The sequence below is a fragment of the Mus pahari genome, chromosome 1 (genome assembly GCF_900095145.1).
Source record: "Mus pahari chromosome 1, PAHARI_EIJ_v1.1, whole genome shotgun sequence".
Lineage (NCBI taxonomy): Eukaryota > Metazoa > Chordata > Mammalia > Rodentia > Muridae > Mus > Mus pahari.
Window position 1 is genome coordinate 82,147,564 of NC_034590.1, and position 23,457 is coordinate 82,171,020.

Sequence of the window (23,457 nt, forward strand, 5' to 3'; positions counted from 1 at the left end):
GCTAGAACATTTAGTCTTCCACAGTGGATGCTCAACGAGTAAGTGTGGTGGCATTCCAGTCAAACCAATTTACACCAACAGGCCCCCGGATTAGACCCATGAGCCACAGTTTGCTGGTGCTCATCTTGCAGTAATTAAATCCATTTTCTACTTTGGTTTTGCATTCAAACCATGATCCATAGCCAATGTGAGATGGGACCACTCGAACTGAGAGACTGTGGGAGACCAGTCCATGGTGAAGTGACACACCCCAACCAGAGGTGTTGACTAAGATAACAACAAGGACTTGACCAACCTCCTCAGTGTTCCCTGCCCCAGCAGACCCTGACAGGGTGCTGTGCCCTGCCAGGGCAGGCTGTCTGCTGTGCCTCAGACTGTTGAGTCCTCTCTGACTCACTCACTTGAGGTCTGTGCTCTCTTCACTTGCTGTCTTAGTCAGGGTTTCTATTCCTGCACAAACATCATGATCAAGAAGCAAGTTGGGGAGGAAAGGGTTTATTCGGCTTACATTTCCATACTGCTGTTAATCACCAAAGGATGCAGGACTGGAACTCAAGCAGGTCAGAAAGCAGGAGCTGATGCAGAGGCCATGGAAGGATGTTCCTTACTGGCTTGTTTCCCCTGGCTTGCTCAGCTTGCTTGCTTATAGAACCCAAGACTACCAGCCCAGGGATGGTACCACCCACAAGGGGCCCTTCCCCCCTTGATCAGTAATTGAGAAAATGCCTTACAGCTGGATCTCATGGAGGCATTTACTCAACTGAAGCTCCTTTCCCTGTGATAACTCCAGCTTGTATCAAGTTGACAAAACCAACCAGTACACTTGCCTTGGATACACAGTGTCACCTTATGATATATTGTCATTATTACAAAACTCTGGGATCAGATTCCCTTTGTGTATGGAAGACACCAAACCCATGGCAGAAATTGGCTCATTTTGTGGGGGGATAGTCTCTTCACTGGTTAACTTTAGAGGCAATCGTGAATAGCTCCTTGGTCTTGGGGTAAGCCACACCACTCCTGAATAACTAACCTGCCCCAGGAAGTGGCTTTGTTACTAAAGAGCAATTTTCTTGAGTCCTGTCTTTGTCTAAGCATAGTTTCCAGGACCCTTCTGGAGGCCTGGTTCCTATAAGCCCCAGTGTTAGGGAGGGCTCTATCCATTTGGCCTGGACATCACTGTCCTGGAGTGGGCAATGAGCTCTCTGTTTCTGGGAGGACTGGACTAGATACCCTAGCTCTGTGTAGGCTGGCAATGATGGCCCCTAGCTCTGTGTAGGCTGGCAATGATGGCCCAGAGCCCTGAGTTTGAGCCAAAAGCAAGGCCTGTGGGATTCACACGTCGTCCCAGAGCAGGGGACTACCGGACTTGTCCATCCCCGTGCTTTCAGAGCCAGGGATCCAGTTTCCCAGCTGGGCCAGGCTTGCAGGAACCTCGCCAGCCCCATCTCTGTTCCTCACACCACATCTCCTTCTCCCTGTTTCTCCTGTGTTCCCTTTGTATGCCTGGGTCTTACTTGCCTTTTCTTTCCTGTCTCTTGGGGCTGCCTCTGTGGACCTGCTTTTCTCCTCTCAGGACTGCCGCCGGGTCTCAGGCATAGGTAAGCCTGTCCTGTGCTCTGCCTCTCACCCTCCTGATACCTCTCGCTGCCCCAAGTTGGAGGAGTCCACTTCCAGGCTTCCACCTCCTCTGAAAAGGCAGGTAGGGCTCTTTCCAGTGGATACTATTTTGGTAAAGCCAGAGGGAGGGGACTTTGAGCCAAGGGGTGGGATCAATTGCTCCTTCTAGCCCCCAAATATGGCTGAATGTAAAAATCACTGCACCCTCCTTATGGATAAGAACAACCACATCAGTCCACCTGGAGTATATGCCACTGGTCCCTCGGGCCATCACAGGTGTTACCCAACCATCCACACTCACTCTTGATGCTGTTGCTTCCGGGGGAAAGTAAGCTACTCCATGTGACACTTTGGGGAATCCCATGTCATAGCTTAGTACAGAGAGCTAGTGAATAAGCTGTTTTCCAAGTGTTATTGAAAAAGTAATGGTGGAATGGAATCAGGGGGACCTGGTGGGTACACCCACTGAAGAGCTGAGGCTGGGGCATGGTGAAAGCCTTTCCAGATGTCTGAGCAGCCAGAGCCTACATGGAGAAACTGTGGCTTATCCCATCTCTGGCTTTGGAATCTGGTCGTAGTCAGGATGAGGACCCACGAATCCCAGGGTCACCTGGTCAGCACTGGGTATGTTGTGTTGCTCTCATGGCAGAGGAAGAGAGCAGTCAGTGGGGACTAATGCAGCAACGGTGTGTCTGTGTGCTTGCCAGTCCTCTGAGGGTGAGGAATGCTCGTGCATAATTAGATCAATCACAGTCTCTAAAGGGATGGACCAGACCTTCCTTAGCATCCTAGGCAGTCTCCATGGGAACTGAAGTTATAGAGGTTTGTCTCGGGTGGAGGCTCTTAGGCCCAGGACCAAGTACTGCTGATCGGGTGCTGGAGACACCAATACAAGTGCAGAAGCTCCTCCTCCACCCAGGCTACTCTGTGACCTTTCTCAAGGTGCCACCTGATGCGTGCCCTGTCTCTGTCTCATGTGGTTCCTCATGGAGGTGGGGCCCATAAAGGGAAAGAAGCTGACTTCCCCTCTCTCTCAGTTCTCCTCCACGGTGGCAACAGGACAGGTGCTCAGAGAACTCAACCAAGTACCGGCTAGTGGCGAGTGCCTCAGCAGACCCTGGAGAGCCAGGGCCAAGTCAGACCTGCAACTGGGTGGGGTTGAAAATCTCGCCACCCTACCTCGCACCCGCCAAGGGGCACCGGCCCTGTCCGGGGTGCTGCGGCGCCTACAGCAAGTAGAAGAAAAGGTTCTTCAGGTGACCGTCCTCTCTGCCTGCCTGTGTCCATGTCCCATCCCACCTGCTCCTCAGCTGGGTCCCTCCCTTCTGTGTGTGAGGAGACAAACCTGGCTCACTCCTTCCCCTCTCCCTTGGTGGCAACCCTCATGGCCACTATCTCTATCCTTCTCCTTTCTCACCTTGACTGCAGAAGAGGGCCCAGAACTTGGCTAACAGGGAATTTCACACAAAGAACATTAAAGAGAAGGCAGCTCATCTGGCCTCCATGTTTGGACACGGGGATTTACCACAGGTAAACCAGGGGCTTCCGGAGTCTTCAGGAACCAGGGCTGGGTATCTAGCTAGGTAGCCATGGACCAGCCCTGGAAGCTTTTCTGTAGTACAAGAAGAAACTCACTCTTTAAGCCATTGATAAATTTGAGCTTGTATCTAAGAGACCCAAATGCGCAGTTTTTAGAAGGTAGATACATTATGACAAAGGAAAATGGAGACAGGAAAATAAACTCAGGGCAAAAGCATGCCCCATTGAGATCTTAGTAGGTCTGACTATGGTGACACAAGCCTTTAAACCCAGCACTCAGGAGGCAGAGGCAGGTGAATCCCTGTGAGCTTGAGGCCAGCCTGGTCTTTACAATGAGGTCCAGGTCAGCCAGAGCTACATGATGAAACCTTGATTCTAAACAAGTAACGTTAAATCAAAGGGAACAGCCTTAGTCAAGGGTATCTAGTCTTTTGACTTTGGGATGGGACACTGTCATGCACAGATATGCTTGGTCATGTTTGTAGTTATCCTGGGATGCATGTGGCATGTGGATACATGCGTGCTTGGCTAATTTCTAAGTAGACTTTGAGCCTCCTGAGAGCCACTGCAAGGAGAGACTGCTGGTCAATTGCAAGGCTCTGGGTGCCTTAAAGGTGAAAGCGAGCCAAATTCTTGTGCCCTTATACCCCATCCCTCCCAATCAGGGAGGCACAGATTGGTGAGCCAAAGCTATGCCTCAACCTCAGCTCTCAAAGCAGCAATACTAAGCTAATGCAAGAAAGTTTGCCTTCGCCTGGGAAGTACAGCTTCCTCCAGACCGCCTACTTACTTAGAGACTGGTAGAAAAAAGGTGTTTGCATAGCAGGAACTGAAAGAGTAGTAGTGAAGCCCTGGAGGTGGGAGTGGGAGTATACTTGCTAAATCCTCCTTCTTCAGCAAGCCGTCTCTAGGACACATTTCTGCCAGCTTCGCCCAGCCTCCTCTTGTGTCTCCAGCTGTTGCTGGAGTCATGCACAGAGGGATGCTCTGCACTGAGTTCATTGCCAGGGCTCTAGCAGCCTCCAGGAGGCCAGCGAGTGTGTGCCTACAGCTGCAGAAGCCCCAGCTATGGCAGTCTGCCCCGGCTGGCTCGGGCTTCTCCCCTCCTAGGCCTGCAGCTGCTCCCTCATACCAAACTCTGTGAGGACTTCTCAGGAGCACTGGAGTCTGGGGCAGCTCTAAGCAGGAGTAGAATGGGTCTCCTTGGGGGTTCTTCAGGGAGCTGGAACTGAAGCAGAATGCATCCAGCCAGGAGCCACATAATCCCACTTGGCTCCAAAGACACACTTCTGTGTCATCCTGAGACACAGGCCTCAGTGTCTACTCCTCCATGGGTATGTCTAAGGTGCGACTGCTCCGCCTGCCGCAGCTATAATCCTGTCTTTATTCTGTCTCCGTTCCATTCAGGATAAACTCCTATCTAAACGCGTGCCTCACGCTCATCCTCCATCTCCTCCCTCTTGCCTTCCGTCTCATCATCCAGCTGCTGCTTCCTCTCCACCCGCTGCCGACTCTGTTTCTCCTGCCAGAAAGGTAGTCGCCCTGAATCATCGCCTCCCCGACCCCTACATGTTCTGAGTTGTTCTCGGGCTCCATCTGGCCGGCACAGCCAAACATCTGGAGCCAGGCTTGGCTAGGATGGAAGTTTGTTAGATCTCGTTTGGGTTTTGTGTTAGTGCATACATGTAGCAGAACAGCTCCAGCCGGCACTGTGAGCATCGCTCTCACATATAAAACATTCATCAGGGACCCAGATGTCTGGCCCTGCCCAGATACTGAGGAATTAAAGAGAAGCTTTGGGCCCATTGCTATCATCTGAACAGAGACACCACCCCCATCATAAGAATAATCACATGTTTAATATGTGGAGCTGCTGATATGTGGCATGCCTGGCCTAAGCAAATGACAATTTGACCCAGTAAGCTTAATACAGTACTATTCATGAACTGTGTAAGATGTATATTGGGCAAGATTATAGGAACAGAAAGAAGCCTGGGGAGAGTTGAGAGGCAATGATAGGAGACTTGTGTGGAAGGTTCCACGGGAACAGTTTTCTAGACAGAGGTGTGGGGCTAGGGTGTGTTAGGAAGTGATTAGTGTGTAAAGGTGAATAGACATGGCTGACATAAAATGAGAGGGCAGAATGTCTGTCACCAGCTTTGGGGTGACAGTGTGTGAGGATGTGCAGACAGTCTCACAGGGCCCTATCAACATGTTATTGAGTTTCATCCTGTGACTAAGCTACAGCAAGCTCCTGAAAGATCCACCCTATGTTCTCGAAGGATGATTTGGGTAGCAGTACAGAAGTTAGCTAGCTCAGAGGGAGAGAGGTGGAGAGCCAGCCATGACTCAGTAGAGTGAACTGTTCTGTGAACAAGAGTTAGTTTGGATCTAAGACACATGTTTAACCTTTGGGATGAGCCAAACTGTTCCGCTGAGCTCACAGTCTGTTGTTGGCCTGTCTCCTGCAGAGGTCAGCATGCAGGGCTGAACGCTTCCTGTCTGAGGTTCCCTGACTCCTGTGCTCCTGAGCTGGTGTACTTCCAGCTTCGTGCTGTTCTCTTAGCAAAAAATCTCCAAGTTGCCCCTCATTTTGTAACTGGGAGTTCTGTTCCCATTAGTACCCTGAGCGGGGAGATGTGCATAGAAAGAATCTCAAAAGAAAGATGAAATCTTATTACCTGGCCCCCTCTGGTTTCCCCATCCCCTGGGCATAAAGCTTACCCTAAAACCAGGAGGAGGTAACACAGGCACTCCTGGTTCCCAGTGTTACTGAAAAACAGGTATGGTCACGGTCTAAGCACAGATGCATCCTGAGCAGCATCATTGTCAGCGTCAGCACATCTGTCAGCTGTTTGCCTTTAAGCCCCCTGGCCCATCAGAGCCACTGCTCTCCCCACTCCCAGTGTAAAGGGGGATCCTAGCTCACATCGTAGTGAGCTATGTGAGTAGAAATGGACATTTTTGCCAGCACCATCAGCAAGGTCTCAGGACAGACTTTCTATCCAGGGAGCTACTTCCCACCATGGGAAACATCACCTCCACCATTGATCTTGATGGAATGATGGAGGTGAGGAGGGAAGGCATTGACCACAGGCCAGGCAGTGGCTCCAGTAGTCAGCCAGAGCCACCTTAAGTCTCACTGCCTAGCCTCTCTTCTGTTTTCTGGGCCCTTCAAAGCTGATCTTGACAAAGCCCTCCCTCTCTGTGTCCCTGATATTCTTCTACCCTCAAGAGGTTCTCTCTACCGCCTAAGTGGTAGCAGGAGATAGAACCTGGATCTGACAAACTCTTGTCAATAGTCAGCTTATCCCTGCCAACCATCATAGAGCCCCTTCCAAGGGTTTTTTCACCAGGCTCTTGGGTAAGTTTGTTTGTTTGTTTGTTTGTTTGTTTTTGAGACAGGGTTTCTCGGTGTAGCCCTGGCTATCCTGGAACTCACTCTGTAGATTATGCTGGCCTTGAACTCAAAAATCTGCCTGCCTCTGCCTCCCAAGTGCTAGGGTTAAAGGCATGTGCCACCACTGCCCGGCTCTTGGTCAATTTTTAACCAAGGTCTCTCACTAAGCCACCAAGTGAACCTTCCTTCACTCAACAAGTATTTATTAAACTCTGGTTGGATACTTCAGACTCTTGGCATAGGCATCAATGAGTCAGAGTTAAGCCTCTATCTTAAGGAGGCTGTGCTATAATAGGAGGAAAAACCAATATTAATGTGGTGTATAAGTAAGCCATATATGTTACAAGGTAAGACGATAATTGCTGTGGAAGATTTACAGCATTAGCAGAACTAGGGTGCTGGAGACAAGGAGCAGTATAAAGTAGAATGGGCAAGAAGGCTGTCGTATGTCTGTGAGAACTGAGCAGAGGCAGAAGTAGATAAGAAGAGAAAGGTTTAAGGAGAATCCCGGGGTCCATGGTTCTCAACCACAGTCCGACGATCTGTCTGAGGTAGATGGATAGAGCTCTGTCAGAGATACCGGCCTGTAAGCCGTCTAAGGGAAGCTCCAAACCTGGGGAGGGAGAGACTGACTGAGGCTGGCTTTGAGATGGCTCTGCTGGAGCTTTTCCCTTGTTTCTGTGGACTTGATCCTCTGCCTTACCATCTCCCAGAACAACCCCAGCCACCCATCCTGAGGCAGATGTGTAACTGGGATTTGTTTGTTTGTTTTTTGTTTTGGGTTTTTTGTTTGGGTTTTTTGTTTGTTTGTTTGTTTTGTTATTGTTTGGTTTTGTTTGAGGTAGGGTTTCTCTATGTAGCCATGGTTGTTCTGGAACTCACTCTGAAGACCACGCTGGTCTTGAACTCAGAGATCTGACTGCCTCTGCCTCCTAAGTGCTGGGATTAAAGGTGTGTCCTACCACCGTCCATAACTGGGACATTGTAACAGCTTCCAGCTTGTTAATCACAGGCCAATGTACATTTCAAATGTGGCTGGGGATAATCTTGGGTGCTCTTAAGAGGAGTCACCCTGGCGAGATGGGCAAGTGACTGAATCTCTCTGTGCTTCAGTGTCCCTCAGTGCCCACACTCAAAGACTCCCGGGGTTCTTCTCATGGTGAGTCCATGGTAGGCAGCTGGGGATGGAGCTGTGAGGGTCCAGTTGCAGGCCTCTTGGATAGGATCTTGCTTGTCCTGCCTCCACCTTTCCCTCCCTCCAAACTCCACATCCTTAGGGCAAAACCAGGCTTTGCATATGCAGTATCTACCATGGTCCTAGCCTCCTCTGAGGACAGACTCGGCTGCCCTTTACATCAGATGCTGACTTGTTGATAGACAGTCTCATTCCATCCTGATGGTATCTCTCCCAAGAAGAAAACCTGGAACCGGATGCTTCTTCCCATCAGATGAGGAAGTGCTCTGACTGCCAGTACGAGGCTGCTACAATTCACAGAAGGGGGAGGAAGAAAAATACCTGGAAATTTTGCTTAGCTTCCAGCATGCTCTGATCCTGCTTTGGAGTTGTACCCCAACCCTGAGAGTCCAGGGTGGGTCACTTTGTCAGGGGCGCAGGTTGAGTCAAACTCCCCCTGAGGATCACACATTACCCACAGAGACGCAAACATGAGTCACCATCTCCAAGAGATGTGGCCCAGGCTCTGCCTTCAGGTTGTGCCTGGCACCTTCTCAAATGATGCCTTTTTGAAGTTTGGATAGGTCCTGTGGACTTTTATTTGAATAATCACAGAGTCTTGAGGCCTTTTGCTGTATCACCTAGTGTCAAAGCATTGGACAGTGGGTTTCATGCCTTGTCTTGTGACCAGTGTCATTTCCTCCTTTGTCTCATCAAATCCCTATCACCTATTCACTTTTTCTTTCAAAGGGGGAAGCCAGTCAGTTTGGTCCATATTTTGGCTGCTGGCATTTGCCAGAGTTCTTACAAGAACAAGATGGCCGGGAAGGATTTGGCATTTGGGCCAAGGATTGCGCCACTAGGGCTTAGCCAACTACCAGGACCAGAAGAGCAGTGATCCCTCAAATCCAAGCTTCCCCTACCCCCTGGGTGCTTGTGTTAAGACCAGATTTACAGGATTTACTCTGGGCTGTTCATATTAAAAAGGGATGCCATCAGTGGGCATGCTTTGGCTGGGCAATCTGTCTTGTGTTATCTGGTACTAGGACAGATCTCAAAGTCCCCTCCTCCATCCATAGCATCTTCCCTTTGTCCCAGGGATGGGGCTTGGCAGCAGTGTGGGGGCTTCTGATATACACTAGTCTAGAAGGATTTAAATATTCCAGTGGCTGGTGTGTACGAGGGAAGTAGGATGTTATTAAGTAAGAGAATCTGAGCTTAGAATCAGACTTGACTTTAAAGGCTCACTGTGTAACCTTGGACAAGGTAACAGGCCTCTCTGAGCATCGGTTTCTTAGCCTATAAGTCAACCACTGGGAGTAAATGGAGTCACTGTTCCCTTTCCCCATAGAAGAGACATCTAGAAAGCTCATTTACCTAAAGCGCGTAGCTCTAAAATAGCCGCTTAAGAACAAATGCCACCCTGGGTGATTTAGAGTCCAAGGAGCTTCAAGAGCTGTGAGTGCTCGATGCCAACTTTGCATGCCTATCACCAGGGGTAACGTCAAGCAGATGAAGGCTTTCCCTGGGAGCTCACAGCTCTCGAGGCTGGTCTCAGCTCTGAGCATGTCATTTTTAATATCCTCAAAAAAGGAAGTGTTGTTACCTTGCCCTTGCCTTGCCTTGGGCAGAAAGACAAGGAACCAAGTCCAATAGCTTGTTCTCTGTGGTTTTCTTGTCTAGGAGCTCCTCCCTCAGTGGGGGATTCCTTGGCCACCACCACCCAGGACCCAAGAAGCTATTCAGGTTCTGCTGGTTGAACCTCCCCCTTTTCTCAAGCCCTCAGCTCAAAAACCCCTGGAAGTTTGATTCTTGTTCCCCAAATGCCTTGTGTGGGCTTGCTTGGTGCTCAGAACATGCCAGTTGGACATAGATGGCCCATCTGCAGAGAAGCACAGCCTGGACACCTGCTGTGTGAGCTGAGTTCTGGGCCCAAGGTGGGGAAGTCCCACTGTTTGTCCACAAAGGGTCCTGCATCCTCCTCCATTAGAGAGATGGCCAAGACAGGACAACTGACATCAGAGATACAGACTTGGGGAGTAGCTGAGCTAGCCTGGTCTAGTGTGAAAATGACTTTCACATCTGGATAGAGCTCTGAGATGGAAGGGGGTCACAGAACTATGTGAAGACTATCTCTTGGTGGAAGACCAGTCACCCCTACAGCCTCTGGCATTGATGCTTGTGACAATATCTGTGTCACTATGTTTGAATCAAGAATGTCTCAGGGAGGACAAAGCCACATCTTGTTTGTGCAGAGGAAAGAGGGAGAGGGAGAAAGAGTGTCTAAAAGCCGGAACTCCAGGCTACATGTGGTCCAGTTTCACCGACTGCCTGCTGAGGACCTCTAGGTGGCCAGCACCAGTGAGGGTCCCCCCAAAGTCACTTGTTTGTATTGTGTCCGTGTCTGTGTGTCTACATTAATGTCTGCTGTGTGTAGGTGCCTGTAGAAAAGGGCATTGGACTCCCTGAATCTGGAGTTACAGGTGGCTATGGGTACCTGATGTGGGTACCAGGAACTAAATTCGGGTCCTCGTTTCAGAGTAAGGCACTCAACCTCAAAGCCACCTCTCCACTTCTACCCAGGGTATTTTAGGATGCTTCTGCAACCCTGTAAGCTTGGGAGTATCTCCCCACTTCACAGTTGGGGAAACTAAGGTTCACAGAGGAGAAATAAATTATATGTGAGGTTAGTCAAAGGCCGTGTGAGATGATACCCTGCCCCAAATAACCAACCTCATGCAACTCATTCTAACTAATTCACTGAAAAATGGTTTGAATTAAAAAGGAACAGCAAATAGTGAAAAATATTCAAATTCTTGAAAATTATAAGACTATTGAAAGTTATGTCAGCACTGCAAAAACAGTCCCAGAGTAGTCTGAAATGGCTAATTTTTTTTAAAAAAAATATTTGTTAAATCATCAGAATGTTCAGTTTCACATTTAAATAAATTCTTCCAGGACAGATCGCCAGCATTCCCATCATCCAGTCCCCACCCCCACAAACACATGCGGCTTGCTATTCAGTGTATGTGCGTCTTCTGCTAAGAATGTGTGACTCTTGTGCCATGTTTCTCCTCAAGATGAATCTCTCAACATCTCTGAACAAGCTATGCATTTCATCCTTTCTCAGACGTCAGGCCCCCTGGTAACTCCCCAGCTGATGAAAACTTGGCTCCCAGGCAGAGACTGCGTTATAGTCTCCTCTCATGGAGCCAAGGTAGTCTTCCTCTTGTCAAGAAACAGAGAGAAGGAGCTAGAGCGATGGCTCAGTTAAGAGGACCTGGATTCAGATCTCAGTACCCTGGCGGCTCACAACCATCTGTAACCCTAATTCCAGGACATCTGATATCCTCTTCTGGCCTCCAAGAGCACCGGGCACGTACATGGTATACGTGCATACATGCAGGCAAACCCTCACGCACATATAATAAAGTAAATCTAAAATAATTTTTAGAAGGATGATAACCCCCAGTCTTCAGAGTAATGCTCACTTTCCTGCTGGTCCTGACTAGCTTCAAGAACCTCTCATCCCTTGAGGCAAGTCTCTATCTCTTGAGTTCCTTGCAACCTCTGTGAGTCCTTTTTATGGCTCAGTGACCTAGGATGGTTCCCAGCAGGTAGGAAGGGCAGACTAGAGAGGAGACCCACTGCCTACTTAGTTAGCTCCTAATGAAAAGTCTGGGTGCGGTCTTCATTTTGGACATTACTTCTCCCAAATCCCCACCCAGCTGCTTTGTGACTTACACAGCTGATTAGAACAACCTGAACAGGCTGTGACTATCCCAGTGTGTTTGGAGGACACTCCCAGCACCCTCAAAGTCCTCTGCAAGCTTCAGTGATTTTTTTTTCCCATAAGTTGGGATTGCTTAGAAGTTCAGTGGCATAAAGTACTTATTAGCTAAGTAGTTAATGAGGTCTCATCATTAGAGACTTGGATTTCTAGTCTCAGAGAAGACAGGCTGAATCTCGGCTCCATCAGGTGGCAGGTACAGTCTGGGTATAGTCTGTGGGTGTTACGGCACCCCATGCCTCCTTTCTGGGAGAGTGATGTGAAGTCGGTTCACATCATAGGAGGCTGGGCGGGCAGTACCCAGTGGGAAAGTTAGCCTCCCTGTCCTCTTTATTTTTCAAGCAAACCTCCTGTTTTGCCTGTCTATCTTGGGGGCAGAGTCAAGGGTCCTACCAGGGGATGGAACATCAAACAGTGGCTTATTGTCTGGAGCCAACACCCCTGAACCTTCCTGGAAGAAGAAGCCAGATTTCTTGCCTTGCGCAGGTTCCTAAAAGTAGGAAGAGACTGTGTCAAAGCAGAATTTTTATTTTTCCCAGGCTAGACCTGTGGGGGTGGCTGGCTTGGCAGCTGCTGCTTGTAGCTTTGCACAGGCTCCTCAGAGGCTCCAAGCGACACGAGAACCCCTGCCTGCCAGTAGCTTGAAGCCATGTTCCTTATAGTCCCCTCCCAAGCCCTCATCATACTGAGTGACTATCCCAAACTTCTTTCAATGGTACAGCTTCTAGAATGACCAAAGGTGTGAGGGTCCCTGTAATCTTCTCTCCTTCCTTTCTGTTCAGCCATGATCCCTGCTTTGTCAGGGATCTGAAGAGTTAGCTTCAGATGCTGGGGCACGATAGCTCTGATCTGGGAGCTGGGGATCCATGTTTAGTTGTAGTCCCTGAACATCCTGCTTAGTTCTCAAGTCTGGTAACAACCAGATTAGACATGGCTTCCAAGAGCAGGCTTGGGTTTGGATAAAAGGTGTTTTTAATCACATAAGACTCATTATGTGAGGCAACTTTTTACCAGAGTCCTGGCAGTTTAAATGGCTACTAGTTGTGGCCATTCCTCTCAGAGGTTGAATTTGGAAGGCAGCAAGGTCTTGAAGCCTCCCTCAAGAGCCTGGGGATCACAACCAGTACGTCTGGCCTCTTGGTCTATGCACTTTTCACCTCCAGACAAAGCCTTCAGTGTGGTCTGTCAGAGCTGCTTGGGAAGTGCAGTTGGCTGGGCCTGGATGTGGGATTATTCCATCCCCTATTTGAGCTGTTCAATGATTCTGGTCTGTAGCCATCCCACAAGAGAGCTATCTTCCTGGATGCTGCATTGGCTGCTGAGCAGATTATACGGCAGGGCTGAGATCCAGCTCCACTCTAGACAGGTTCTAGGGTGTGGCACAGAGCCATGAACTTCTAGACCTGGTTTACTCATTAGGAAAATGTAGATTGTTACATTTAAAAAAAAAAAAAAAAAAAAAAAGGACCCGTTAACCACAGATGCCACCCTCTAACCCTTGACTGTGGCTTTGTTGGTGGTTTTGTTGGTTTGGTTTGGTTTTTCTGAGTTGGGGGCAGGACCTCATTCTATAGTCCAATCAAGTCTAGATTGTACTATGTCACTCAGGCTGGCCTCAAATTCATAGCAATTCTCCTGCCTCGGTTTCCCGAGTGTTGGGAATTCAGGCATGTGTCACTGTGCCCTGGCTCTATCTCTCTGAGTTGACAACTCTATAGAATTCCGAGAAGGAGAAACAGGCATTTCATTCCTTTTGCTCCCACCAGTTTTTGGCTTCTTCTGTCCATTTCCATAACTCTGGCATCTACTCCTGGTGGTCTGGCTTACCTCTGGAGACTCTGGGGTTCCACTTTCCTGTGGGCAGGAACCCTTTCCCACCTTGCCCTGTGTTCCTGCCTGGTGCTAACTGCCTTTCCTTTTATCTGTTTCCTTGACTCCTCGCCTCTGCTCTTGGCTAGCTGACAGTAGGGAAAGTCTCCAGCGGAATAGGGGCTGCAGCTGAAGTTCTGGTCAATCTGTACTTGAATGATCACAGACCTAAGACACAGGCCACCTCTCCAGACCTGGTAAGGAAATGCACCGTCAGCCTCAACCTGAAGATATTTACCCAGCCTCCCTGGGCAAGAGTGTGAGGATACTGAAAGGGACCCATTCTCAGGGCAACAAGGCAGGGGTGTTGAACGTCGGCTGGATCCAGCAGAGGTTGGAGGAAGCCACATTTCCTCGAAGTCTATCTTCACTTGGGTCCTTGTGGTTGATTTTCCAAGCGAGGCATGCACCCTGCTATCCGTGGCTTTCAGGGTCCGTTCAGCACCAGACTCTGCAGGGCTGTTGGACAGCCCTCCCACCCCTCCACTCCCCCTCCTGTAGTCCCCTACCCCACCCCCGACCCCCGCTTCAGTGTTAGTGTTGACCTAAGCAGACCTGGGAACTGAGACATGAGTGGCAGGGCCTGTGTGTCTCCCCTCTGGCTCTCTCCTTCCTCACTCGAGGCGGCATATTGCCATCAGTGACACTGGGCACTGACTATTGATTTGCTCTCCTTCAGGGAGGAGTGGGGCAGGAGGGACTGGCCTGGAAGCTGCTGCTTGCAAGTCAAGTCATGGAGGCTTTGCCCCGGCTGAGGAGGCCCAGCACCAGTCTGCTCCAGCCCTTCCCTCCCCTGTTGCAAGTAAGGGGGGAACTAGAAGACACAAACACCCCTTTTCTGCACTCTATTGAATAGATGCGAGGTCACACCCAGTCCTCACTTGGGTGTGGTCCCCATCACTGCAGTGGGCAAAGACATATAGTTCACCCTGCCTTGGCTTCTTTTCCTGTTGCTGTGATGAAGTAAGTACCCTGACAAACACAGCTCCAGGGGGGTTTATATAGCTCACAGTTCAAGGTACAGTCAAGCAGGAACTCGAAGCAGCTGGACACGCTGCATCCACAATCAGGAAGTAGAGAGAGATCAGCTTAAGCTTACTGCTGTTCATCTACACAGTCTGAGCTCCTAGCCAGAGGTTGGTACCACTCACAGTGGGTGGGTCTTCCTGCTCCGTAACTAATCGAGGTAATCCACCACAAGCCTCAGAGAGGCCCATCTCCCAGGTGATACTAGAGTCTATCAAGTGGACAACTAGCACTGACCATTACACATCATCACCGTAGTGCCCAGTGACGTTTGTCCTCTAGGACTCAAGAAAGCAACACTAGGTAGACACATTGGGGCACGATGTCTACTCATTTAGGTCAGTCAAGGAAGAGGCCTTGCAGGACTGGAGGCTGTGTGGTGAGGGTCTTCCCGCACCACGCTCTTCTTTGCAATGACATAAGCTGCAGAAGTCCCTGTGATTTTTTTTTTTAAAAGAATTTCAGCAATCCTAGGCCTGGCCTTTGAAGACTTATTCAGCCCTTGCTTTTTTTCCTGCCCACAGGAATCCCTGCGAAAGGCGCCCCCCCTGAGCCTGGGCGGCAAGGACACCTGCTACTTTTGTAAGAAGCGTGTATACGTGATGGAGCGGCTGAGTGTCGAGGGCCACGTTTTCCACCGAGAGTGCTTCCGATGCAGCATCTGCAGTGCCACCCTGCGCCAGGCTGCCTATGCCTTTGACTGTGATGAAGGTAACCCTGGGGGCCAGGAAAGCACTGACCTCTGACCTTGGTCTCAGATGTGACCTTGCTCTGGGGTCCCAGCCCTCTGGAGGCTCTAGGATACCCAACACTTACCAACATGGGGTATGATATCATCAGGAACACTGCTTAGGGGAACTGGGAGATGCTACCATGGAGAACAGAAGCCTACAGTACACCAGACACAGTGACACCTACTGTCTGCTGAGGTCTCTCACTATCCCATTCAGCCCTACCACTTCTCATGGTGCCTTCGAGGCCAAGATATTCAAACCTGATAAACTGTGTGACGTGCCCAGCATTAATGGCACAATAAGAACTTCATGGATGATGGTATACTAATAAAGCAGGTGCGGCTGGGAGATTGCTTCATAAATCAAGTGCTTGTCATGCAGCCATGAAGGCTTGAGTCCAGTCCCCAGAACCCATGTTTTGTTTTGTTTAAATGGGGCCAGGTGCCGTAGTGCACACCTTTAATCCCACTACTAGAGAGGCAAAGTCAGGTTGGTCTCTGACGTTTGAGACCAGCCCAGGTAACACAGTGAGATTCTGTCTCCAAACAAATAAACAGAAAAGAAAGAAAAAGAGAAGCAATGTACGCTGGTGCATGTTCATCATTCCAGCACTGGGGAGATCCTTAGGGCTCTCTGGCTGGTCAGCCTAGCCTAATCCATGTATTCCAGGGAGAAACCCTGTCTCAGAACAAAAGCAGAAAACCAAGGTAAATGGTACCTGAAAAACTATAGCTGAAGTTAAGGTCTAATCTACACACACACATAACTACCCCCACACATGAGTATACCTACCTGCACATACACACAAAATATGAATAATAAAATTGGCCTTAACATTTGCACCAATTTGACTAAGTGGCCTACCAGAGCTCATCTGCAAAGAATTACAGTCACTGTACAGAGAGATCACCTTTTTAAAAAAGATTTTATTTGTTTTATGTATATGATATGAGTGCTCTTTCTGCATGTACACATGCGTGCCAGAAGAGAACATCAGATCCTGTTACAGATGGTTGTGAGCCACCATGTGGTTGCTGGGAATTGAACTGAGGACCTCTGGAAGAGCAGCCAATGCTCTTAACCACTGAGCCATCTCTCCAGCTTTGAGAGGTCACTTTTAATCCTTCAACCTTTGATTTTCTACTATCATATAGAATGTAGGACAATGTGACACTGTGCTTCTAATTGTGTGCCTTAAAACTATCCTACCATAGAGGTGGTGGCGCATGCCTTTCAGCCCAGCACTCAGGAGGCAGAGGCAGGTAGATCTCTGAGTTCAAGGCCAGCCTGGTCTATAGAGTGAGTTCCAGGACAGCCAAGGATACACAGAGAGACCTTGTCTTAAAAGAAAAGAAACGAGAGGAGAGGAGAAGAGAAGAGAAGAGAAGAGAAGAGAAGAGAAGAGAAGAGAAGAGAAGAGAAGAGAAGAGAAGAGAAGAGAAGAGAAGAGAAAGCCAACCAATCAAACAAACAAAAATGTTAATTCAGACAGTAGCACCTACTCACTACATAACCTTGGGGTTGTTAAAGTCTTGGTCCCTCAGCTTCCTCATATGCAAAATGAGGATAATGATAGGACCAGTATGGACATTGTACACCAGTGATCCCAGCACTCAAGAGGCAAAGACAGTAAGATTCTGAGTTCCAGACCAGCTGGGGCCTGCACAGAAGCTCTGCCTCAGAAGAACAAAGGAAAGAAATAACTGTTCTTAGCTCATAAGGATGTGGGGGTTAAGTTTCATGAAGTATTTATAAGGTTTTCCTATATCATCATTATTATTATTATTATTATTATTATTATTATTATTATTACCGTTACTATTGTAGGAGTAGGCAGCAAGGCTTTTCTAGAAGATACCCAGTGGTGCCAGGCAGTGCCCTTTTACTTAGCATGCACTCTGCCTGAGTCTTTTCTCTCAGCCCTGGCTGGTTGTCCTGACCTTCAAGATTACAGAAATACTGAGGGTCTGATACTGGAGGAGCTACCTATTTATCTCCCTGACAACTGACCTTGTGACAAAATCTGACTCGTGAGTTACCTGGCAGTTTTAGCCCATTCAGGGAGTTCCCCATTGCCAGCTCTGTCTATCTTGGAACCACTTTAGGGCAGGTGGATAAGACCGTGCTCAAGTCTGAACTGTGCTGGGCTTATATCCATGGCTGTTGTATTCTGACTGGGCGAGGATGAACATTCATCCCAATGGTTCTGTCTACAGAGGAAAACTGCATGCGCATGTGTCTTTTCTCACAGGCAAATTTTACTGCAAGCCCCATTTTGTTCACTGCAAAACCAGCAGCAAACAGCGGAAGAGACGGGCAGAGCTGAATCAACAAAGAGAGGTGCGTTGGTCTCCACGGTGCTGGGGGAGCAGGGTGATCCCTCCCCCTTGATGAGGTCTCTAAAGACAGCCTCAGAGTCAGACAGTCTTCTCTAGCCCCAGAGGGGCAGAGACTGCTCCCAAACAAGCAAAAGTCCCTGCTTCCCTTCTAGCATGTTCTGGGTTTTCTTAGTCTCTTCAGCAGCCTCTGGGGCCAAGCCTGTTTCAGACAACAGCTCCCTGGTAGGTCGCCAGCTTCCTCTGAGAAGTCAATGCTTGCTCATGGATCAGGCTGTCTGCTGAACTGTGCCCTGGAGCCACAGGGTACTGCTTCCAGGAGGAAGGGTGGGTTCTCAGGTCCCTTCCTAGGCTTTTAAAGCAGTCACTGACTTCACTGATGGTTTGTGGCAGCTCCCCCTGCCCCCTGCCCCCTGCCCCCTGTCCCCCGCCCCCGGCAGCTCTCAGGAATACTTTCTTTCCAGTTTGATGAACCACCTCGCTCCAATAGAAACTAGAAACTCATAACGTGAGCTTTCCTAATGATATAGCCCTAGGCTCGCTATCAGAAAATGAGAAAGTAAATAAAAATAAAGACAGGAAAATTACCTATGACCACTTACCTTGGAAAAACTCCAGTTGGCCTTACAGTAATCTTTCAAGATGACTGATGTTGGAAAACCTGACATTGTACTGTCTCTCCTCCCGGGGGTTTCCCTGTGTATCCCACCTCTATAGCTTTCTAGGCTTCTTCGCTGAAAGTGTATCAAGTACAGGCTCCCATGATACGGAGACTCTTCTTTTTTTAATTGTTTTCCATTTTAGTCTTTATGTATGGGTGGGTTTTCTACCTATATGTCTGTGGACCACATGTGTGCCCGGTGCCCATGGAGGCCAAAAGAGGGTATCAGATCCCCAGGGACTGGGGTTACAAATGGTGGTGAGCCATCATGCGGGTGCCAGGAATCAAACCCAGGTGCTCTGGCAGAACAGCCAGTGTTTTTAACCACTGAGCCATCTCTCTAGCTCCTATGTAATCTCAGCCCTTGGGAGATCAAAGCAGGAGCTTTTGAATTTGGACCCAGCCCAGTCTACATATGAACTTTAAGACCTGTCTAAGCAACTTAGCTACACTCAACAAGGGATAAGGGTGGGGAAGGGAAGAAATTGGAGAGCAGAAGTGAGGAGTTGGCATTTCAGGAATAAAACCCTTTTTTAAACTGAAACAGGATCTATGTTAACCCGACTGGCCTGTAACTCAATGGTTAGTCCTAGCTGGCCTCAAAGTCACTGAGACCTACCTGCCCTACCTGCCTCTGCCTCTGCCTCTGCCTCTGCCTCTGCCTCTGCCTCTGCCTCTGCCTCCGCCCCTGCCCCCGCCCCCGCCCCCGCCCCCGCCTCCTGAATGCTGTGATCACTTTGCTTAGGAGTGTAATTTCTAATGCTATTAAAAGATTGTATTTTATGCATAGTCAGTAATCTATTTTAGTAGTTCCATCCTGTTGGGCTTTTGTGCCATTTAATAATTTATCTTGCAAAGATTTTTATGATGAATATACTTGCATACAAACCCTAATCCCTATTTATAGTCATTTGTGGACTATGTATCAGTACAAGTAAGTGTGCAAGTCAACGGGCATGCACATTTTGAAGGCTAGCGAACGGCATGGTGAGTTTGCCCCGCTTAAGACCAAGTTGTACCCACACTCAGTACCAAGAACAGGGGCTCAGTCTCCTGAGACTCACCGACTAAGTGGCCTTGCTTTGCTGTCTTCCTCAGGAGGAAGGAACACGGCAGGAGCAGGAAGCACCTCGGAGGGATGTTCCCACGGAAAGCTCTTGTGCAGTGGCGGCCATCAGCACCCCAGAAGGCAGCCCCCCAGGTATCTCCACCTCCTTCTTTAGGAAGGCGCTCAGCTGGCCTCTCAGGCTGACGAGAGGCCTGCTCAACCTGCCCCAGAGCCTGCGTAGGTGGATGCAGGGACTCCTGCAGGCTGCTGGCCACCACGTGCGGGACAATGCTCACAACTACTGCTTCATGTTTGAGCTCCTGAGCCTGGGGCTGCTGCTGCTCTGGGCTTTCTCCGAGGTCCTGGCTGCCATGTACAGAGAGTCCGAGGAGTCTCTGGAGAGCATCCGCAGCTGGCTGCTCAGGTTTATCCCAGTGAAGCTGCAGTGAGGTGTGTGCTGCCCTGCAGTGCCCTAACATTTCCAAGTGTAGACTGCAGATGTTTGTAGTTTGCTCTGGCTCTGGCCAGCATCTGTAACCAATTAGCTCCAAGCCAAAGAGTCCCACATTGGCCACTTATGCCGGACTTTGACAGGGTTGAGCATCTCTTCATGGTGCTGGGGCCAGGGACAACATGAAGGATTTTTTTTTTTATGTGTTTGTTTTCTAACAGCTTTGTGTTTTGTTTTGTTTTGTTTTGTTTCAAACCAAAGCGAGCCATATTTCTGGGTTTACATTTCAATTTTTAACTTTTCATAAGCCAAAAAAGAAAGCACTATTTTTCTACAAGTATCAATATTTCTAACTGTTTCAACTGTTATCGCTAGTTTTACAAGGCCCTTAAACTTGGCAGTGAGTTGAGATTCATTGCTGCCAGCAAAGTTAATGAGCTGAGACTAGAGTCACAAAAGAGAGGGCACCCGTCATGTGACCAGTGCCTTTTGATTTACACATCCAGATGCCACCTGGTCACAGTGGGTGCTGGGTTTGTTTGTTTCAAAAACACAGATATGTAGAAACATAATGAGGTTGGCAGAAGTAAGCACAGGGGTAAAATAAACCAAACTTGATCAAAGCACACAGCAGGGTCTCAGTACTATCTGTCCTCAGGGTAGGCGAGCGGTGTCTTGCTCATACCTTATAAAATCAAAGAGTGGCTTAGAGGCTTTCCCTCCTGTCCACTGAATCACAGCCAATGACATAGAACCACAGGGTTGCCACACTGCAAACAGATATTTTCCTCCCCACTAATGGGCACAGCAGTGAAGGCCTGTTGGCACTTGACCCTGAATGGTTGTCAAGCTAATGCAATGCTGAGGACAAACTATTTCAGATGACGTCATTTTCCACCCCTGTTAACAGCCAACCCAGGCTGCAGGCTGAGCCACCATGGCCCACCATGGTTCAGCTGCCCCTCCCTGATGTTCTTTGAACTGAGAACCTGCTGGCCTCTGGGAAGCAAAGTCCTGATCAGTGCTGGTGGCATCCTGGATGCTTAGTCACATGGCTACCTTGTATGCGTCCCCAACACAGTTAAACCCTTTTCCCAGTGCCCCAGAAAAATAATAGCATCTGGTCTTCGGGTGACTCCAAGCCCACAGTGTTTTCTGCTCTGGAACGAGCCTTCAGCTGTCCCCACCCTCTCTGTGATGCTCAGCTTCAGCAGCAGGTTGAGCAACTGGAGGGATGAGAAGGGCCTTCTAGGTACGTCACGTGTCTACAGTCACTGGGTACAAGACAGCTACTTAGAGCTGCTACCGCATGCGTGCCCTCTCAAGATTAGAAAGGTCTGGTTAAAGACCAGGCATCTTGAAAGCTTTGACATCAGCTTTCTGAAGGATGGGGAAAGAAGGGTGCTTTTCTAGACTCTGTCCAGAAGTCATGGGAAAGACAGGCATGGCTGTGGCCAAATCAGTGGGAACCAGCACCTCTGACCTTGTTGGAACTGTTGCCAGTGTGGTGATGAGCACTGTACATGCCCCGAGTGTAGCTGGGGTGTTAATGATCAAGAATGATGGGAGGATCCCTTGAGTCCTAGTAGGTTTCATTATGTCGCGTGAATTCTCGAGGTCATGTTGTAGTGTAGCCCAGGGTGGGCTGGGATGCTTTGTGGAATGCTCTGGGAAGCCAGAGTGAACTCTCCAAAAAAAAGAAAATCTCATTTACAGCCGTACAGAGGCTGGCTTGAATTACTCTGGTAGACAGGGTGTGTCTGACACAGGGCTGAGACGTCTGTATATTCTGAGTCCTTGAACCTTCCTGGTGGGCAACAGCGGGGATAGGTCCTGGGAGGCAGATACTCTAGAGATGAATTCGCCTCAAGGATGAATATGAGACCCCAGAGTAAACTGGAGACAGAGGGGGCCATGGGGGGGGCAGAAGGTCCTGGGAACATTTGCAGACAGGAATGGAGTTCTGTTACTATGCAGACCCTGGGCATCCACTCTTGGAAATGAAGAGCCAGCCACCACCAGGAAGGTTTGTCCCTCCTAAGCAGGCAGTCCTCTGTGAGGGACAGTGGTTGCCCTGTTCCTTACCTCCAGTGTCCTTTCCCATTGTGGTTGTATTTGTTTTAGACCCTTGCTAAGTCCTCCTTTCTGTCTTTCTCTCTCCAATCTCACTTTGCGGCCGCCAGTACGTTTCAGCCTTCCAGTCCTACACCCACTTCTTGGCTGACACTTCTGCTCTAAGGTGACTGATTTTCTTGGCAACTTTCAGAGAGAGGTACTAACCCCTAACCCGCTTTCTGCACCCCATCCTCTGCGTCCGTCGGTGGTACTGGTTGTGCTAACTGTGAGTGTCTTGCCTACTAATGTGGACTCGCTAGAGGCGTGAATGGTAGAGAGCATGGGGCGGGGGTCAGCTTGAAAGCCATGTTCTGCTTCCCCTCTCTGGAGCCCAGCCAGCAGTCTGGGTCCACAACAAGTGCATGCCCCATGCCCCTTCTCCTCTGCACTGTGGGCTGGCTTCTTTGCATGTTTTCTCAGTTGCCCTTTTAAAACCTTTTGTCTTCTTGGGAGGGTTCACCATGATTGTGAGACAATACCGAGGGCTCTTGTCACCTTTCAAAACATTTCTACTTAGTAACCTCTGAAAAAAGACATGTCTAAGCATATTTTCTTCAACCCATTCTAATACAAAGATTACTAATGCCTTTAATTGAGACCATAAGTGACTCATTTTGGTGAGGTTTTAAAAGTATACTTTTTTTTTCCCCCAGACTCTCAGGCCAGCTTGACCCATGCTCTCTGTGCTGTGACTATAATGACAATAGCGAGCCCTTGCCCTGGTTCAGCATAGTTAGTCCAAGAGCCTTACTATGCCTTTCACGTGCCTCTGGGCTCTTAGTCCCTTACTGTTTCACAAGCTTTAATGGGACAGTTGTGGTCACAGGAGAAGGGCAGCCACTGTGGATGCTCCTGTCAATCTATGGAAAGGGCATAATCTCTGCTCATTTACCTGGAGCAGCGCACCAGTCATGTGCTACTACAAGAAGCAGTCACAACGGAGGGCAGAGAGCAGATGTGAGTCCAGCCCCACATTTTCAGACTGCAGCCAGTGCCTCTCACAAGCAGCTAGGGCCACCCTGCTCTCCAGCTTCCACCCAGTCCTGCATGCCGCACTTGCCTGCTGTGTTGGCGCAGAACCCAGCCAGTACAAAGTCCTCTCCTCTCCTCTTTTCTTCTCTTCCAGCATTCCCCTCTCTAAAATGTCAACCAAAGAGAGCCTTCCCTTCCCCCCACCCCACTCCCACCTGCTCTCAGCCCCTTTAGACAGTCTCCTCCCAATCTCTCGGCAAGGCATGTCTGTGACCCTAGAGAATTCATTTACAGTGCCATATGGAACCCTGTATTTTACACACACACAGCAAACGATGTTTAGGTTTATTTATGATATTTGATGCTGTAAATGAAAATAAATATGGTTCTTTATAAAGCTCACCGTTTCCTCTCTTCTTTGCCGTGGAAGCTTCTAAAAAATCTCAAACATGGGCACCGGTTTAGGGGAGCCGTCCTCCCCTAAACTGCTGGCGGGGCTTGCACTTGTGGTGACCCGGGACTCTTTGGGGCTGTGCCAGGGCAATCTGAAATATTACCCAAGGGTAATATTTGGAAAACTGTCACCAATACTCTGGTGCCAGGCTTTGGGGTCTCTTCCTGGAATGTGTGGTACTTTACTGTTCTAGACTCTGGGCAGAAGAGGAGGAAGCCAGTGTGACCTCAGGAACAGGCTGTGTTGCAATGGGTCTCTAAGATAGCTT

The 23,457-nt window shown here is 49.1% G+C and overlaps 1 protein-coding gene across 9 annotated transcripts in view; it reads left to right on the forward strand.

Moving 5' to 3' along the window:
* Mical2 (microtubule associated monooxygenase, calponin and LIM domain containing 2) overlaps nucleotides 1-23,144 on the forward strand; it is a 129,916-nt gene extending 106,772 nt beyond the window's left edge. For 2 of the 9 annotated variants that reach the window (XM_029547136.1, XM_029547133.1), the window contains 8 exons: nucleotides 1,577-1,702; nucleotides 2,658-2,876; nucleotides 3,049-3,150; nucleotides 4,567-4,692; nucleotides 13,482-13,589; nucleotides 14,943-15,129; nucleotides 17,404-17,492; nucleotides 19,248-23,143. In XM_029547136.1, the coding sequence (XP_029402996.1) occupies nucleotides 1,577-1,702; nucleotides 2,658-2,876; nucleotides 3,049-3,150; nucleotides 4,567-4,692; nucleotides 13,482-13,589; nucleotides 14,943-15,129; nucleotides 17,404-17,492; nucleotides 19,248-19,646 (1,356 nt within the window). In that variant the 3' untranslated portion in view covers nucleotides 19,647-23,143. Of the gene's footprint in view, nucleotides 1-1,576; nucleotides 1,703-2,657; nucleotides 2,877-3,048; nucleotides 3,151-4,566; nucleotides 4,693-13,481; nucleotides 13,590-14,942; nucleotides 15,130-17,403; nucleotides 17,493-19,247 lie in introns of all 9 variants that reach the window. The other 7 variants (XM_021194157.2, XM_029547144.1, XM_029547143.1 and 4 more) reach the window with 7 other exon arrangements.
* Nucleotides 23,145-23,457: the final 313 nt, after the last annotated feature.